At 45.2% G+C, this 20,105-nt stretch overlaps 1 protein-coding gene across 1 annotated transcript in view; it reads right to left on the bottom strand.

The window, feature by feature from the left end:
• Positions 1 to 14,253: 14,253 nt before the first annotated feature.
• Positions 14,254 to 20,105, bottom strand: part of LOC139424214 (zinc finger protein 180-like) — a 6,854-nt gene continuing 1,002 nt past the window's right edge. Inside the window, exons 2-3 of the mRNA XM_071175893.1 lie at positions 14,960 to 15,474; positions 14,254 to 14,884 (exon numbers count right to left, since the gene is read on the bottom strand). Of these exons, the coding sequence (XP_071031994.1) occupies positions 14,560 to 14,884; positions 14,960 to 15,474 (840 nt within the window). The 3' untranslated portion in view covers positions 14,254 to 14,559. The remainder of the gene's footprint in view (positions 14,885 to 14,959; positions 15,475 to 20,105) is intronic.

The raw sequence follows: 20,105 nt of genomic DNA, 5'->3' as shown, positions 1-20,105 counted from the left end.
CTTGTGCTTCTAGTTCCGACAATGCAGTAATAACCAACAAGTAATCTAACTAACAATTCCAAAACTACTGTCTTATACACAGTGTAAGGGGATAAAGAATATGTACATAAGGATATATGAATGAGTGATGGTACAGAGCAGCATAGGCAGGATACAGTAGATGGTATCGAGTACAGTATATACATGAGGTGAGTATGTAAACAAAGTGGCATAGTTAAAGTGGCTAGTGATACATGTATTACATAAGGATACAGTCGATGATATAGAGTACAGTATATACGTATGCATATGAGATGAATAATGTAGGGTAAGTAACATTATATAAGGTAGCATTGTTTAAAGTGGCTAGTGATATATTTACATCATTTCCCATCAATTCCCATTATTAAAGTGGCTGGAGTTGAGTCAGTGTCAGTGTCAGTGTGTTGGCAGCAGCCACTCAATGTTAGTGGTGGCTGTTTAACAGTCTGATGGCCTTGAGATAGAAGCTGTTTTTCAGTCTCTCGGTCCCAGCTTTGATGCACCTGTACTGACCTCGCCTTCTGGATGATAGCGGGGTGAACAGGCAGTGGCTCGGGTGGTTGATGTCCTTGATGATCTTTATGGCCTTCCTGTAACATCGGGTGGTGTAGGTGTCCTGGAGGGCAGGTAGTTTGCTCCCGGTGATGCGTTGTGCAGACCTCACTACCCTCTGGAGAGCCTTACGGTTGTGGGCGGAGCAGTTGCCGTACCAGGCGGTGATACAGCCCGCCAGGATTCTCTCGATTGTGCATCTGTAGAAGTTTGTGAGTGCTTTTGGTGACAAACCGAATTTCTTCAGCCTCCAGAGGTTGAAGAGGCGCTGCTGCGCCTTCTTCACGATGCTGTCTGTGTGAGTGGACCAATTCAGTTTGTCTGTGATGTGTATGCCGAGGAACTTAAAACTTGCTACCCTCTCCACTACTGTTCCATCGATGTGGATAGGGGGGTGTTCCCTCTGCTGTTTCCTGAAGTCCACAATCATCTCCTTAGTTTTGTTGACGTTGAGTGTGAGGTTATTTTCCTGACACCACACTCCGAGGGCCCTCACCTCCTCCCTCCCTGTAGGCCGTCTCGTCGTTGTTGGTAATCAAGCCTACCACTGTTGTGTCGTCCGCAAACTTGATGATTGAGTTGGAGGCGTGCGTGGCCACGCAGTCGTGGGTGAACAGGAAGTACAGGAGAGGGCTCAGAACGCACCCTTGTGGGGCTCCAGTGTTGAGGATCAGCGGGGTGGAGATGTTGTTGCCTACCCTCACCACCTGGGGGCGGCCCGTCAGGAAGTCCAGTACCCAGTTGCACAGGGCGGGGTCGAGACCCAGGGTCTCGAGCTTGATGACGAGCTTGGAGGGTACTATGGTGTTGAATGCCGAGCTGTAGTCGATGAACAGCATTCTCACATAGGTATTCCTCTTGTCCAGATGGGTTAGGGCAGTGTGCAGTGTGGTTGAGATTGCATCGTCTGTGGACCTATTTGGGCGGTAAGCAAATTGGAGTGGGTCTAGGGTGTCGGGTATGTGACTGCTCTCTCATCCAACTCCTATGTGACTGCTCTCTCATCCAACTCCTCTGTGACTGCTCTCTCATCCAACTCCTCTGTGACTGCTCTCTCATCCAACTCCAATGTGACTGCTCTCTCATCCAACTCCTCTGTGACTGCTCTCTCATCCAACTCCTCTGTGACTGCTCTCTCATCCAACTCCTCTGTGACTGCTCTCTCATCCAATTCCTCTGTGACTGCTCTCTCATCCAACTCCTCTGTGACTGCTCTCTCATCCAACTCCTCTGTGACTGCTCTCTCATCCAACTCCTCTGTGACTGCTCTCTCATCCAACTCCTATGTGACTGCTCTCTCATCCAACTCCTCTGTGACTGCTCTCTCATCCAACTCCTCTGTGACTGCTCTCTCATCCAACTCCTCTGTGACTGCTCTCTCATACAACTCCTCTGTGACTGCTCTCTCATCCAACTCCTCTGTGACTGCTCTCTCCTCTCCTCCTTTTTCTTTTTACAGTCCCACAGAAAACATGACAAAGTAGACCTACCGAGTGGTGCATCAGTCTAAGGCAATATTTAACCAAATCATTACAGCCATGTCAAATTAGGCTTTCAATAGCAGCTTATAAACCGGTAAAAATCTAATGTGTATTTATTTACAGTATCTACAGTTTGATCTAATGAAGCTGCTGGAGGGGCTTTTATTTGTCTCACATGTCAGTTGGCTAAAACGGTCCAGTAGGATTCTTATGACTTACATAACAACATACCAGTATTTCAATCATCTTATCCACTCATATTGCTGACAGCGATATAACTGCCTCAAACATTTATTACTCTCTGAAGTTAACCGCTTAGCAGCTGAGCTGGCTTCAATAAAACTGTTATAAAATGAATAGGGAGTAGTTGCAATAAAGTAACAGGTTCCTTTACATTACGTTTCAATGAATCCCACCGCGGACCCACTCATTAGGCAGGATTAGGCGTCCAGCCTATGTGGGCAGATTGATGAGGGCGGCATTTTCGAAACTGACCAAGACATACCTCCAACAACACATAAAACATAATTCTGCCCAAAAACCATGACAATTGATTTCAACCAGTGCCATATGGACATTTTAGGTGAGCTCTGATGTCGCCCTTTGATAATCAGTGCCATATGGACATTTTAGGTGAGCTCTGATGTCGCCCTTTGATAATCAGTGCCATATGGACATTTTAGGTGAGCTCTGATGTCGCCCTTTGATAATCAGTGCCATATGGAAATTTTAGGTGAGCTCTGATGTCGCCCTTTGATAATCAGTGCCATATGGACATTTTAGGTGAGCTCTGATGTCGCCCTTTGATAATCAGTGCCAACTTTGTCAAAGGCAGGGGAACAAAATATTTTGCTTGTCCATTCCCCATTCCCATCTGGAGCAGGGTGACCATCTGGAAGGATCCCATCAAAGCCTTTTCATTTCTTGGACTGTGCTCTCATCTTCACTGCAGCCAGGGTTTATTGTTTGGTATATCTGCCAACACAGTCTAATTCTGGCACCAATGCCACTGTTATTCAACAAGATATTTACTTGACGTGTTTGTGTGTGGAGAGAAAATTAGCACCATGCAGACTAAACATGTATGATATTGATTTTAATGTGCAAAGATCTTGCATGATCTATGACCTGCGTTTTTATATTTGAGGGACATGTTCAGCTCCAAACTTTCTCTGGGCAGAAGTTACCCTCCCGGATAAAACTGACCTTAGATCAGTGTCAGAGGAATATGTACAGCTGTCATACCCAACTAGACAACTGTGCATTTGGCCACAAAGATCTCAACTGACTGTACAGCCATGGTCTCTTCACAATGCAGTGAGCACTGTATCGAGATCTGGGCTGGGTCAATCAGGTCAATTAAGGAAGCAAACTAAAAGTATTTGTCATTTCAAAGTTGTCACGACTTCTACCGAAGTCGTTGCCTCTCCTTGTTCGGGCGGTGCTCGGCGTTCGACGTCACCGGTCTTCTAGCCATCATTGATCTATTTTTCATTTTCCATTGGTTTTGTCTTGTCTTCCCACACACCTGTTTTCAATCCCATTCATTAACTGTTGTGTATTTAACCCTCTGTTTCCCCTCATGTCTTTGTCAGAGATTGTTTTATTGTCAGTGTTGTTTATTTGTTGTGTTGGTGCGCGACGGGTCCTCGTACCCATGTTTTTCCATGTCTGTACTATTTAGTGTTATGGAGCATGTTCTGTGGACAGTTATTAAAAGACTCCATTTACACACTATTTCGACTCTCCTGCGCCTGACTTCCTTGCCACCTATACACACGGCGCTGACAGAATCTCTGACCAAAAAATATGAAGTCAGCAGAAGAGGACACTACGCCCATGGAGGTGGAGGAATGTGTCCGGAAACAAGCGGAGGCGATTGACTGTTTGAGCTCTGTAATGGACCGCATTGTCCAGAATATGGATCGCTGGGAGAGACAGGGAGTTTCTCCAGCGCCACCACCACCACAACCGGAATCTCCCTTGAACGCTTTTTCCCATCCGGAACCGAAGATCCATTTATCCCTACCCACGGGATACAACGGAGATAATGCCGGCTGCCAGGGTTTCCTCCTTAAGCTGAACTTGTATCTGGCCACGTTCTCCCCAGTACCATCTGACCGTGAGAAGAGTTACGCCCTCGTCTCATGCCTCACCGGGAAAGCCCTGGAATGGGCCAGCGCTGTGTGTAGAAAGGAGGATTCGGCGTTGGACCATTTTGAGGAGTTCACCCGCCAATTCCGGATAGTATTCGACCATCCATCCCAAGGCAAAGCAGCGGGTGAGCTCCTCTATCATCTGAGGCAGGAGACGAGGAGTGCACAGGAGTTTGCTTTGGAGTTTAGGACTTTGGCTGCCGGCGTGAGATGGAGCGACAGGGCCCTGATCGACCATTACCGTTGTAGTCTACGTGAGGACGTCCGTCGGGAGCTGGCCTGTAGAGACACCACCCTCACCTTCGACCAGCTGGTGGACATGTCCATCAGGCTGGACAACATGCTGGCTACTCGTGGACGTCTAGATCGGGGTCTGGTTGTTCCATCCTCCCGCAACCTCTCTCCCGAACCTATGGAATTGGGAGGGATGGTGTGCAGGGAGACCAGAGGGGGTTCCCGCTCGAGCACCATTCATGGTCGCAGAGGGCACACTGCTGTTCGGTGCTGGGTTGGTTCCTCTGGGAATAGAGAAGGCAGGCAGGGCATTCTGGCATCACCCCAGGTGAGTAGGCACCATTCTCATCCAGAGCCCTCTGTTGCACTAATGTTTGTTTCGGTCTCTTTTCCTGATTTTTTTCCCTGCATTCCCAGTATAAGGCACTAGTAGATTCAGGTGCGGCTGGGAATTTCATTAATAAAAGTTTAGCTCATAGTTTAGGGATCCCTATTGTTCCTGTGGATATGCCTTTCCCTATTCATGCTTTAGATAGTCGACCATTAGGGTCAGGGTTTATCAGGGAGGTCACCGCACCTTTGTGTATGATAACGCAGGAGGGTCACAAGAAGAAGATTAGTCTTTTCCTTATTGATTCTCCTGCGTATTCTGTGGTGCTAGGCCTACCCTGGTTAGCTTGTCATAACCCCACTGTTTCTTGGCCACAGAGGGCTCTCAGGGGGTGGTCGCGAGAGTGCTCAGGTAGGTGTTTAGGGGTTTCCGTTGGTGCTACTACGGTGGAAAGTCCAGACCAGGTCTCCACCGTGCGCATTCTCCCCGAATATGCCGATTTGGTTCTCGCCTTCTGTAAAAAGAAGGCGACTCAATTACCACCCCATCGACGGGGGGGATTGTGCGATAGATCTCCTGGCAGACGCTGCGCTTCCCCAGGAGTCACGTGTATCCCCTGTCGCAAGCGGAGACAGAGGCTATGGAGACATATGTCTCTGAATCCCTGCATCAGGGGTTCATTCAGCCATCCATTTCACCCGTCTCTTCGAGTTTCTTTTTTGTGAAAAAAAAGGATGGCGGTTTACGCCCGTGCATTGATTATCGAAGTCTAAATAAAATCACTGTGAAATATAGTTACCCGCTACCTCTGATCAATACTATTATTGAGTTAATGCACGGGGCACGATTTTTCACAAAATTGGATCTCAGGAGTGCGTACAATCTGGTGCGTATTCGGAAGGGTGATGAGTGGAAGACGGCATTTAGCACCACCTCAGGTCATTATGAGTACCTGGTCATGCCATATGGGTTGATGAATGCTCCATCAGTTTTCCAATCATTTGTAGATGAGATCTTCAGGGACCTGCACGGGCAGGGTGTAATGGTGTATATCGATGATATTCTGATACTCCGCTACACGCGCCGAGCATGTGTCCCTGGTGCGCAGGGTGCTTGGTCGCCTGTTGGAGCATGATCTATATGTCAAGGCTGAGAAATGCTTGTTCTTCCAACAATCCATCTCCTTCCTAGGGCATCGGATTTCCACTTCAGGAGTGGAGATGGAGAGCGACTGCATTACAGCCGTGCGTAATTGGCCGACTCCAACCACGGTAAAGGAGGTGCAGCGTTTTTTAGGGTTTGCCAATTACTACCGGAGGTTTATCCGGGGTTTTGGTCAGGTTGCTGCTCCCATTACCTCACTGCTGAAGGTGGGCCCGGTGCCCTTGCAGTGGTCGGCTGAGGCGAACAGGGCTTTTGGGCACCTGAAGACTCTGTTTACCTCGGTGCCTGTGTTGGCTCATCCGGATCCCTCTTTACCATTCATAGTGGAGGTGGACGCATCCGAAGCTGGGATAGGAGCAGTGCTCTCTCAGCGTTCTGGTACGCCACTGAAGCTTCGCCCCTGTGCTTTCTTTTCGAAGAAGCTCAGCCCAGCGGAGCGAAACTATGATGTGGGGAACCGAGAGCTGTTAGCTGTCATAGAAGCCTTGAAGGTGTGGAGGCATTGGCTTGAGGGGGCTAAACACCCTTTTCTCATCTGGACTGACCACCGCAATCTGGAGTACATCCGGCAGGCGAAGAGACTGAATCCTCGCCAGGCAAGGTGGGCCATGTTTTTCACTCGTTTTGTGTTTACTCTTTCTTACAGACCAGGCTCCCAGAACGTTAAGGCAGACGCATTGTCTCGGCTGTATGACACAGAGGAGCGATCCATGGATCCCACTCCCATACTCCCAGCTTCATGTTTGGTGGCGCCTGTAGTGTGGGAGCTGGACGCGGACATTGAGCGGGCGTCACGTGCAGAGCCCTCTCCCCCTGAGTGTCCAGCTGGTCGTCTGTACGTTCCGTCTGCTGTCCGCGACCGATTGATCTATTGGGCTCACATGTCACCCTCCTCTGGTCATCCTGGGATTGGTCGGACGATGCGCTGTCTTGATGGGAGGTACTGGTGGCCCACTTTAGCTAAGGACGTGAGGATTTATGTTTCCTCCTGCTCGGTGTGCGCCCAGTGCAAGGCTCCTAGACACCTGCCCAGAGGTAAGCTACAACCTCTACCCGTTCCTCAACGGCCGTGGTCGCACCTGTCGGTGGATTTTTTGACTGATCTTCCACCTTCACAGGGTTACACCACGATCCTGGTCGTTGTGGATCGGTTTTCAAGGTCCTGTCGTCTCCTCCCTTTGCCCGGTCTCCCTACGGCCTTACAAACTGCGGAGGCCCTGTTTACACACGTTTTCCGGCACTATGGGGTGCCTGAGGATATAGTGTCTGATCGGGGTCCCCAGTTCACATCAAGGGCCTGGAAGGCGTTCATGGAGCATCTGGGGATCTCGGTTAGTCTTACCTCAGGTTTTCACCCCGAGAGTAATGGGCAGGTGGAGAGAGTTAACCAGGATGTGGGTAGGTTTCTGCGGTCTTATTGCCAGGATCGGCCGGGGGAGTGGGCGAAGTTCGTGCCCTGGGCAGAGATGGCGCAGAACTCGCTACGTCACTCCTCCACTAACCTTACCCCTTTTCAATGTGTATTAGGGTATCAGCCGGTTCTGGCTCCTTGGCATCAGAGCCAGACCGAGGCTCCTGCGGTGGACAATTGGTTTCGGCACGCTGAGGAAACCTGGGAGGCAGCCCACGTCCACCTTCAGCGTGCCATAAGGCGCCAGAAAATTGGCGCAGACCGTCGCCGCAGTGAGGCCCCAGTGTTCGCACCAGGGGACAGGGTCTGGCTCTCGACCCGAAACCTGCCCCTCCGCCTGCTCTGCCGGAAGCTGGGTCCGCGGTTTGTGGGGCCGTTTAAAGTCCTGAGGAGAGTGAACGAGGTATGTTACAGGTTACAACTGCCCACTAATTACCGTATTAACCCCTCGTTCCATGTGTCTCTCCTCAGGCCGGTGGTGGCTGGCCCGCTCCAGGAGGCTGAAGTGCGTAATGTTCCTCCGCCTCCTCTAGACATCGAGGGGGTCCCGGCGTACTCTGTTCGTTCCATTTTGGATTCGAGACGTCGGGCGAGGGGCCTTCAGTACCTCGTGGACTGGGAGGGTTACGGGCCGGAGGAGAGATGCTGGGTTCCGGTGGAGGACGTGTTAGATCCTTCCATGTTATCAGAATTCCACCGTCTCCATCCGGATCGCCCTGCACCTCGCCCTCCGGGTCGTCCCCGAGGCCGGTGTCGACGCGCTGCTGGAGCCGCGCGTCAGGGGGGGGGTACTGTCACGACTTCTGCCAAAGTCGTTGCCTCTCCTTGTTCGGGCGGTGCTCGGCGTTCGACGTCACCGGTCTTCTAGCCATCATTGATCTATTTTTCATTTTCCATTGGTTTTGTCTTGTCTTCCCACACACCTGTTTTCAATTCCATTCATTAACTGTTGTGTATTTAACCCTCTGTTTCCCCTCATGTCTTTGTCAGAGATTGTTTTATTGTCAGTGTTGTTTATTTGTTGTATTGGTGCGCGACGGGTCCTCGTACCCATGTTTTTTCATGTCTGTACTATTTAGTGTTATGGAGCATGTTCTGTGGACAGTTATTAAAAGACTCCATTTACACATTATTTCGACTGTCCTGCGCCTGACTTCCTTGCCACCTATACACACGGCGCTGACAAAAGTATTGTGAAAGATTTTAATTTCAGTTTTACTTCCTGAATTAACTGAATTGAATTTCTAACATACTGAACCTGATTATAAGAAATTAAGCATTACATTAAGGAAGATTTATTTTTTAGGATTATGATTTTAAAAACAATGTAGTAGGACATTTCCTATATAACTGACTGGTTTAGGATTTTCTGCTGCCAACATGATGAATCGGCAAGAATAATGCATTGAGGAGATGGAGAGGAGGAATGCAGGTTTATGGTATTTATTCAACACATTTGAACACCAACCCAGAGCACATGGGGGAGGGTTTGGAATGGAATTTGATTAAGGTTTGGGGTTTAAGAGTTGGAGCTTGAAAGGCCGGTAGGAAGGTTAGGTTGTGGAAGGATGTGGTGGTCTGGAAGAGAAACAAGAGGGAAACATATTAGGAACATCAACATAAAAGGTGGCTCAAGGTGACTAGATAAAGGGAATAGGCTTACAACTGCAGCAACATACCGCCACAAACTTAGGAGATCGCTAGGATAAATATAACAAAGTCATATCATTTAGCATAAACTGATAAACGGATAAATATATGGGTTAACATACATACATACATATATTTGTGTCATTAAAACATGTGACAGCATACACCAATTCGACACTCTCATTGACCTCCATGCAAAAATTCCTCACTTCGTGGGCTTATCTTCGTGGACAGATTTGAGAGGAGGAAAACCTCACACTTTGCCTCTTCCTCTCTGATTTAGCTGAACCTGCTGTGGTGCTGGTGTGGAACAAGAGCCTGCACACCATGAGGATGGGCTGTCCAGAACAGGAGTTAAAGGCCCCTCATATACTGTTATTAACTGACAGATGTCATTAAGAAGTTGAGTAAACTGTCATTATAAAACTGTTATTGTACATATGTCGTATTTTATCAGGGCCTTGGGAGGATTGGATAGTAACTCTTGATCCAATACATTTCAAGGGTGCTTTAAACGACTCAGTCTGTGCTCACAAAGTAGTTTTATCACCACAGACAGGAGTTGGCCTGAGACACCCCAGAGCCTTGGCCTGAGACACCCCAGTGCTTTGGCCTGAGACACCCCAGCGCTTTGGCCTGAGACACCCCAGCGCTTTGGCCTGAGACATCCCAGTGCTTTGGCCTGAGACACCCCAGTGCTTTGGCTCACGTCAGAGTTATTTTCATGATTCAATCCATTAAAATGTCACAGCCAGTAAAAATCTAAATCTTGATATGAAATGTCGCATGGTTTGGCATGGATCCACAAAACAACCAAGCTTGGCTCAATTCATTCAGATCTTATTTTTCAAGTCACATGTCTCTCTGTAAATCTATTACGGTGTCAGCAATGTGAGGACCTCGTGGTTGACTTATAAGGTCAATATAATGTGCTGGCCTGTATCAGATCTCTCTGTGGTCCACAGTAAAGGTATGAGGTCTTCATCTTTCAGCATGCAGTGTGAAGTCAATGGAGGGATGCATGTAATATGAATCTAATGCATTTACAAGGAGAAACACTTGGATCAAATGGGGAGCTGTTGTGTTTTACAGCAAGATTTACAGATCTTTAGACAAACAAATATTCCATATTATTACCCCCTGTCAGTGACCTTCTCCTAACATGGCCGTGATCCAAAACTGGATGTCAGAAATACATGCAGCCTAAAGTCGTTTAGGATTACTGTATGACCCTCCATCATAGAGATGGTATCAAACCTGCTGAGCTGTTCTTGAAACTCTAATTTGATCCCATACAGTCCATAGCAGAGCCACAAGTGTACCAAAGCAACAGATCATTTGCAATCCCAACATGGCCATGTTCAGAAACGGGTGTATCAGAAATACATCCAGCTTCCACAGCAATATATCTGAGATACTTATTTTCCACCTTAATTTGCAAATAAATTCATTAAAAATCCTACAATGTGATTTTTTTCCTCGTTTTGTCTGTCATCGTTGAAGTGTACCTATGATGAAAGTAGGAGAACTTGCACAATTGGTGGCTGACTAAATACTTTTTTGCCCCATTGTATGTCAACAATCCTTCCTCCAAAGGACCCATCTGTGGATTAAATGTCATGAAAATCCATTTTTGTTCAAGTTTCATGATGAATAGCTTTCTAATAGCTACAATAATGTGGCATACAGACTGTGATTCTCTAGCTAACCTTCCTTTCTCCAGTAGTTAATGTTTCCTCTTTCAGAACCTATTCATAATCCACTTCCCTGACAAGCATACCCATAACATGATGCTGCCACCACCATAGTTAAAAAATTCAAAAGGGATCAACATCATTGCATTCGCTACACTCGCATTAACATCAGCTAACCATGTAACCAATACAATTTGATGTGATTCCCTCCATGTTACTGGCCTGTATGACAAAGTGAAAAGGAAGAAGCCTGTGTTAAAGAATCCACTCCCATTCTGTTATCAACAAGGCTGTTAAGTAATACTGCAAGTCAAAACGTTTTGTCATAAATTAAAAACTACAAGGTTGGGTCAAATCCAATCCAACACAGACTGAAACAGTCTATTTTCAAGTATTGTGGTGGCAGCATCATGTTATGGGTTTGCTTGCCGTTGGCTGGGAGTGGGAAGTTTGTCAGGATCCAATGAAATATGAAAGGAAAACCCTGGGATAGGATACAACTTTTCAGCCAGACAATTACACAAATGTTTTTGCCAAAGACACACCAAAATGGATTTCCAAGAGGTGTTAAGTGTTCTGGAATCGTCTAGTCTCAGTCCTGATTTAAATTTGCCTAAAAAACAGAGACTAGGTTTGAATACTGCAATCCATCAATGATTCCTAACCAAATTTAATGAGCTTGAGCAATTTTGACAAAAACAATGGATATATGTAGCCCTAACAGTTGTGCAAATTTGGTCAAATCTTATTCCAAATTATTCACAGCTGTAATGGCTGACAAAGGTGCTTCCATCAAGTATTAACTTAGGGGCGTGGAGACTTATCCAATTACTATATATTTTTTTCTTAATTTGGAAAATTGTATAACCTTCTTTCACTTTGAAAGAATTTGAGTAAATCTGTAGGAAAAATGGTCTAATTTAATAATTTTTCAGATTTAATTTTAAAGGCACCAAACTGTGAAAAAAGTTAAACGGGCAATTCAGGGCACAGCGAGCATTGCAAAGCATCTAGCTAGCTAAAAGCTAGGCTAGGTTGAAGATAGCATTGTAGCTAGCAACAAAACAAACAAAAAGTTTGAAAAATGTCAACGTATGCAGTGTCCGTCTCGCAACGGTACCTTGAACCACAAGGGGGCGTTGCTTTTTCACTCCGTTGTGGACATCGCCATTAAAATGCATGACATCCGGGGCAACGTGATGGAGTGTTTATGAGTGATGTGAACAAGGCTTAAGTTCCATCGCTAAAACGTAAGCTTGCGAGGCTTCCGGATGGTTGTACGACATTAAGCAACCTTTACAGTGGCAGGCAAGAAAAGGCCCCTTGCGTAGCCTCTTCTAGGCGTTTATTCCCCTTTATTGGAGAATAGTGATACTACATGTTGTTTGGATATTTGCGATACACACCTACGTATTTATTTGGACAGTGAAGCTGAAACGTTTAATTTGGCTCTATACTCCAGCATATTGTTTCATATGAGGCGACAGTACAGAATGTGATCTTTTATTTGGGGCTATTTTCATACATATATGTTTTACCGTCGTGGAAAATACCACCAGGGACACCTGAAGTCAATCTTAAATGAATCATTCTCTATTATCAGCAAGCTGGAGAGGTTCCAACAAACTTAATGCGCCATAGTACACATGACGATCAGGAGCTCCCCTGGGGCAGTCCCGTTAGTTCTCTTATTTACTGCTTACACAGACAAGTTATATTTACATGATTTAACTTATTCATTATTCATAATTAATTCATCATTAACATTTGGTTCATGCATGTGACCGACCATTACCTTACGAGGCCTCTTCGCTCCAAGCTGAGACCTTGAAACTGAGACATCTCTTTCGGTTTTCAAAATAATGTTATGGGCGTTCTGCCAAATTGCTTATACTGATAGTGAGGATTCCTCCCAGGCACGATCAATCAGTCACTTGCATGAACCCAGTCAAATTGGTTATTAGAAAACCACAAACATAAAATGTTCCTTCACAAAATAAAGGCACTTTATGTATCTAGTCCTCCCATTTGAAGGTGTCATAAGTATTGGGACAAAAATCACTTACAGTATATGTGTATTAAAGTAGTCAAAAGTTTAGTACTTGTTGGATGCATTTGAAGTTTTTTTTTTTTTTGATGCCCCACGAGGTGAGATCTTGCATGGAGCCCCAGACCGAGGGTGATTGACCGTCATCTTGAACTTCTTCCATTTTCTAATAATTGCGCCAACAGTTGTTGCCTTCTCACCAAGCTGCTTGTCTATTGTCCTGTAGCCCATCCCAGCCTGGTGCAGGTCAACAATTTTATCCCTGATGTCCTTACACAGCTCTCTGGTCTTGTCCATTGTGGCGAGGTTGGAGTCTGTTTGATTGAATGTGTGGACAGGTGTCTTTTATACAGGAAACAAGTTCAATCAGGTGCAGTAAATACAGGTAATGAGTGGAGAACAGGAGGGCTTCGTAAAGAAAAACTAACAGGTCTGTGAGAGCCAGAATTCTTACTGGTTGGTAGGTGATCAAATACTTATGTCATGCAATAAAATGCAAATTAATTACTTAAAAATCATACAATGTGATTTTCTGGATTTTTGTTTTAGATTCCGTCTCTCACAGTTGAAGTGTACCTATGATAAAAATTACAGACCTCTACATGCCTTCTAAGTAGGAAACCCTGCAAAATAAGCAGTGTATCAAATACTTGTTCTTCCCACTTTATGTGGGAACTCCGTCAAGACTGTTGGAAAAGCATTCATCCTGAAGCTGGTTGAGTGACTGCCAAGAGTAGGTGTGTTCAAACTTTTGACTGGGACTGTATGTTTTAAACTTTAATTCATAGGCCAGGTTGTAGCAACCTCATGATGGGTAGAGGGAAAATGAGTATCATGTAGTAGCCTAAACCTATCGATGTTACATTAAACTTGGTGAATGGAATACGAATGGCAATACCATGTATAAAGCCATAAACAAATCATCCTGTAATAGAAATAAGGCTCATAAAAAAAAAACGAATTATAATCATCCTCATCTTAAACAGCACCGACCGCCACTGCCTTACTTACAGTATAGCCTACCTGTAAAGCACCAGATATAATGAACCTTCAAACTTCCATAATAAACTGAGACAGGAGACTGAGCTTAGTAATTGAAATACAATATGTTTATTCATTTTTGGTTATATTCCTCTAATTAGAAGTTTTTGTTGCATACATTTTTTGTGACTAAATTATATAAATTTTTAAACTTAAAAAAAAAATGTGATTATAGAAATCCAACTAGAATATATGATGTCTGATTACTGAGGAATCTCTATGGACAGATATTAGCTATGGATTCCACAATGGCAAATACAACTTCACTGAATTGCCCGTTGTGGCTGCGGAAGGTCTGCTGGTATGGAAAGTATTGCATTCCTCAGAAAGACAGCTGTATAGTGGACATACTGACATCGACAAGCCATGTCTGGTTTAAGCACCAACAAAATACATACAGTTCCTGTAAAACTGCCTTTTCTCTGCAGTGCCGACTTTTTGCTGATTCCTGAAAAAGTGATATGATGATAATGGCTTATTGTGAACATAGCAGCTTCATCTCAATAAACAATATTCAAACAACTCCCGAACACAGTAAGGCTTCTCTACTGTGCGAGTTAAATGCTGTGTCTTCAAATCTGATGACTGACCGAAGCTTTCCACACAGACAGCATGTTCCACACTCCTTTGCAAGTTTTAACCCCCTTTAAGTAACCAGGTAAGTTATTGTTAGTCATAATCAGTTGGTGTTATATTTTATTAATATAAACTGGTGAAACTATCCCCATATTGACAGCAGAGTTTAGGCTTCTCCCCTATGTGAATAAGCTAGTGTCTTCAGCTCTGATGACACAGCTTTCCTCCTGTGTGAGTTCTCTGATGTTTCTTCAAAGTTGATGACTGGCTGAAACTCTTCCCACACTGACAGCAGTGGTGAGGCTTCTCTCCTGAGTGAGTTATCTGATGTGTCTTGAGAGTTGATGAATGACCAAAACTCTTCCCACACTGAGAGCAGTGGTGAGGCTTCTCTCCTGAGTGAGTTATCTGATGTGTCTTCAAAGTTGATGAATGACTGAAATTCTTCCCACACTGGGAGCAGTGGAATGGCTTTTCACCCGTGTGAATTAGCTGGTGTTTCTTTAGGAAATATGCACTGGTGAAACTATCACCACATTGAGAGCAGTGGTAAGGTTTCTCTTCTGTGTGCGTTATCTGGTGTGCCTTCAGTTGATATAACCTGGTGAAACGCTTCCCACATTGAGAGCAGTGGTAAGGCTTCTCTCCTGTGTGAGTTAGCTGGTGTTTTTTCAGAGTTGATAACTGACTGAAACTCTTTCCACATTGGGAGCAGCGGAATGGCTTCTCTCCTGTGTGAGTTCTCTGGTGCGACTTTAAGTCTTTTGGATGACTGAAACTCTTCCCACATTGAGAGCAGTGATATGGCTTCTCTCCTGTGTGAATTAACTGGTGTGTCTTTAGATGGTGTAACTGACTGAAACTCTTCCCACAATGAGAACAGCGGTAAGGCTTCTCTACTGTGTGGGTTAGGTGGTGTCTCTTTAGGTTTCCTACCAGACTGAAACGCTTTCCACACTGCGAGCAGTGGTAAGGCTTCTCCCCTGTGTGCGTTATCTGGTGTGTCTTCAGGCTGTGTAACCAACTGAAACTCTTTCCACACTGAGAGCAGTGGTAAGGCTTCTGTCCTGTGTGAGTTATCTGGTGTGTCTTTAGTTGGTTCGACTGACTGAAAGACTTCCCACAAACAGAGCAGTGGTATGGCTTCTCTCCTGTGTGAGTTCTCTGGTGCGTCTTGAGTTTGCTTGGTGTTTGAAATCTCTTCCCACATTGACCACATGAGTACACCTTCCTCCTTTTTTGAGTCTGTTTTGATTTGAGGTGAGTTGGACAAATAAAGCTGCCTCTGCAATCTGAGCAGGGGTGGGGTCTACAAGTGTGCCTTCTCAACTCCTCTGGATCATAGAAGCTAGTGAAGCAGTCCATGCAATGGTGATGTTTCTGTCTTGAGTTCCTCCGTCTGTGTTGTTTATGGTTTCCTGATGCTGTGGAACTGGGCTCACTGTCTGAACCTGGGTTGGAGATCTCTCCTGTGGGAATATGAACAGATATGGGATTAGAATCAGGAACAGCATTGAAAATGGTCTTTAAAAGACTTGTTTAAAGGCCTAATGCAGCCGTTTTATATCAATATCAAATCCTTTATTAGGTAACAATTAAGTACTTTACTTTAATACACCGAACAAAAATATAAAATGCAAAATGCAACAATTTCAAGAATTTTACTTAGTTTCAGTTCATAAGGAAATCAGTCAACTGAACAAAAAATCATTAGGGCCTAATCTATGGATTTCACATGACTGGGAATACAGATATGCATCTGTTGGTCACAGAAACCTTCAAGAAAAGGTAGGGGTGTGGATCAGAAAACCAGTCAGTATCTGGCGTGACCACCATTTGCCTCAGCAGGGCGACATCTCCATCGCATAGAATTGATTAGGCTGTTCAAATCAAATTGTATTGGTCACATACACCTGTTTAGCAGATGTGATTGCGGGTGTAGCGAAATGCTTGTGTTCCTAGCTCCAACAGTGCAGTAGTATCTAATAATTCACAACAATACACACAAATGTAAAAGTAACAATGTTATTAAGACATATATAAATATAAATATTGACATTGACAAAAATACATGAAATTAGTAAAGCAGTATGTAAACATTATTAAAATGACTAGTGTTCCATTACTAAAGTGACCAGTGATTCCATCTATGTAAATGGGGCAGCAGCCCCTAAGGTGCAGGGTTGAGTAACCGGGTGGTAGCAGTCTGATGGCCTTGAGATAGAAGCTGTTTTTTGTCTCTCAGTCCCAGCTTTGATGCACCTGTACTGATCTCGCCTTCTGGATGGTAGAGGGGTGAACAGGCCGTAGCTTTGGACTTCCTGTGACATTGTGTGCTATAGGTGTTCTGGAGGGCAGTGCCACGGTGACGCGTTGGGCAGACAACACCACCCTCTGGAGAGCCCTGCGGCTGCGGGCGGTGCAGTTGCCGTACCAGGCGGTGATACAGCCCGACAGGATAATCTCAATTGTGCATCTGTAAAACTTTGTTACGGTCTTAGAGGCAAAGCCACATTTTTTTCAGTCTCCTGAGGTTGAAGACGCATTGTGGGTGGACCATTTCAGATTGTCAGTGATGTGTACGCCGAGGAACTTTAAGCTTTCCACCTTCTCCACTGTGGTCCCATCGATGTGGATAGAGGCGTGGCTCCTTCTGCTGTTTCCTGAAGTCCACGATCAGCTCATTTGTTGTGTTGACGTTGAGGGAGAGTTTATTGATTGTGGCCTGTGGAACATTGTCCCACTCCTCTTCGAAGGCTATGCAAAGTTACTGGATATCGGCGGGATCAGAACACATCGATCCAGAGCATCTCAAACATGTACAGTGGGTGACATGTCTGGTGAGTATGTAGACCAAGGAAGAAATGGGACATTTTCAGCTTCCAGGAACTGTCTACAGATCCTTGCGACATGGGGTCGTGCATTATCATGCTGAAACATGAGGTGGTGGCGGTGGAGGAATGGCACCATAATGGTCCTCAGGATCATTATCATGCTGAAACATGAGGTGGTGGCGGTGGAGGAATGGCACCATAATGGTCCTCAGGATCATTATCATGCTGAAACATGAGGTGGTGGCGGTGGATGAATGGCACCATAATGGTCCTCAGGATCATTATCATGCTGAAACATGAGGTGGTGGCGGTGGATGAATGGCACCATAATGGTCCTCAGGATCATTATCATGCTGAAACATGAGGTGGTGGCGGTGGATGAATGGCACCATAATGGTCCTCAGGATCTCGTCACGGTATCGCTGTGCATTCAAATTGCCATCAATAAAATGCAATAATGTTCATTGTCCGTAGCTTATGCCTTCCCATATCGTAACCCCACCGCCACCATGGGGCACTACGTTCACAACAGCAAACCGCTCGCCCACACGACGCCATACACACTGTCTGCCATCTGCCCAGTACAGTAGAAACCGGGATTAATCTGTGAAGAGCACCCTTTTACAGAGTGCCAGTGGCCATCGAAGGTGAGCATTTTCCCACTGAAGTCGATTACGACGCCAAAATGCAGTCAGGTCAAGACCCTGATGAGGACGACGAGCACGCATATGAGCTTCCCTGAGACCATTTCTGACAGTTTGAGCAGAATTCTTCGGTTGTGCAAACCCACATTTTCATCAGCTGTCCGGGTGCCTGGTCTCAGTCGATCCCGCAGGTGAAGAAGTCGGATGTGGAGGTCCTGGGCTGGCGTGGTTACATGTGGTCTGCAGTTGTGAGGCCGGTTGAACATAATGCCAAATTCTCTAAAATGACGGTAGAGGCGGCTTATGGTAGAGAAATTAACATTAGAGCAACAGCTCTGGTGGACATTACTGCAGTCAGCATGCCAGCTGCTCCCTCAACATGGCAGACATCTGCGACATTGTGTTGTTTGACAAAAGTGCACATTATAGAGGGTGTGATGATGCTAATGATGCTGTTTAATCAGCTTCTTGATATGCCACATCTGTCAGGTGGATGGAATATCTTGGCTAAGGAGAAATGCTCACTAACAGGGCTGTAAACAAATCCGTGCCCTACATTTCAGAGAAATAAGCTTTTTGTGCATATTAAACATTCCTGGTATCTTTTACTTCAGCTCATGAAACATGGGACCAACACTTTACATGTTGTGTTGATATTTTTGTTCAGTGTAGATTTCTATAATAAATGGGAAAAATAATAGCTTTTTAGGAGAGAAAAAAAAACTATTTCTCAAGCAAGAAGTTTGCCACAATTTACCACATGGTGATGTCACCATGAAAAGCCTAACCTCCCGGACGCGCAAGTCTGCTGATTAGAAGGTCCTGTGTAAATTGTATTTTCAACCAGCAACTACCAGGAAATAACTGATTTTTTTTTTTTTAAATCACACTTTTACAGTTTTAGTTTCATCCCGTTGAACAATATGATATAAAACACAGGAAAAATTGAATGTTTTGCACTTGGTCTTTAAAGCTGGAATCCGTAATTAAACCAATAACAAACCCCTTCTCTGTTTTGGTAAACGCTGAGGGATGGGCTTTGAGATAGGTAACCACTCAAATGAATAGACAGCCACAAAGTGGTAGGCCACACAAGCTCACAGAACAGGACCGCTGAGTGCTGAAGCGCGTCAAATTAATCTGTCCTCCGTTGCAACACTCACTACCGAGTTACAAACTGCTTCTGGAAGCAACAGCAGCAGAAGAACCGTTCGTCGGGAGCTTCATGAAATGGGTTTCGAAGGAAGGCCCTAAAAATGGTCAAAGACCCCAGCCACCCCAGTCATAGACTGTTCTCTCTACTGCCGCATGGCGAGTGGTACCGGAGTGCCAAGTCTAGGACCAAAAGGTTTCTCAACCGTTTTTACCCCCAAGCCATAGGACTCCTGAACAGCTAATCAAATGGCTACCAGGACTATTTACATTGTGGTTATTTAGGTTGTGGTTCCAATCTCTAAACCAACTGTGTTACCAAGGAGACCTGCTGTTTGTGGGTCTGAAACGTTCCTTTTAGAGCTGCATGAAACTGTCAGTGTTTTTAAGGACACGCCTCCAATATTGCCACCCATCCCACCTCAGCACAAGTGAGCTGATGTTACACAGATGTTAGACAGGTACATAGCTGAGCCTGGCGTTGGGGCTGGAAAATGCCAGTGCTCATATTCTTACATTAGGAAATTCCAAACTAACATGTGTTTGACACTTGGGCCTCTAATCGCCAGCTGAAAACAGGCCCATAATGTTAAAGCCCCCATGCAGTATTTTTAAATCATCCCATATGTCTAATACATCACTGTGTTTGTTTTATTTCATGAAAATAACTTCAAATACATTTGTTATCATTGATTTCCCTGAGCCTCCTTTTGCCATTGAAATGCTCAGTCTGATCTTCTGGGCATGTTGATACAAATGTAAATATATTTACATACACAGCCCTGATTGGCGGATAGAGCCTACCCCGCTTACCCCTTCAAAGTAGGAGGATACAAGTGCAAATAAAAGATGACTGGTCATTCTGATCAGATTGTGATGTCATGATCTGGGCCAAAAACTCCATCCCGCCTGAACAGGCTGAAATTCCAGGAATTATTTTCAAAACAGGAACGTCACATTTTTAACTGCACTGCCCCTTTAAAATAGGTTGAAAGCAAGTTACTCTTCAGAAAGAGGCACCAGATTGGTGGAAAGACTCAATAATAGTTCTGGAATCCCCTGTGGTTGTCAATGCACCAGCCTCTCTCCATCCTAAACTACTGAACTTACCTGGGTC

This window comes from Oncorhynchus clarkii, chromosome 13 (assembly GCF_045791955.1).
Source record: "Oncorhynchus clarkii lewisi isolate Uvic-CL-2024 chromosome 13, UVic_Ocla_1.0, whole genome shotgun sequence".
In the NCBI taxonomy this organism is placed as follows: Eukaryota; Metazoa; Chordata; class Actinopteri; order Salmoniformes; family Salmonidae; genus Oncorhynchus; species Oncorhynchus clarkii.
Note: the sequence above shows the minus strand (reverse complement) of the source record. Positions and strands in the feature narration are given on the sequence as shown.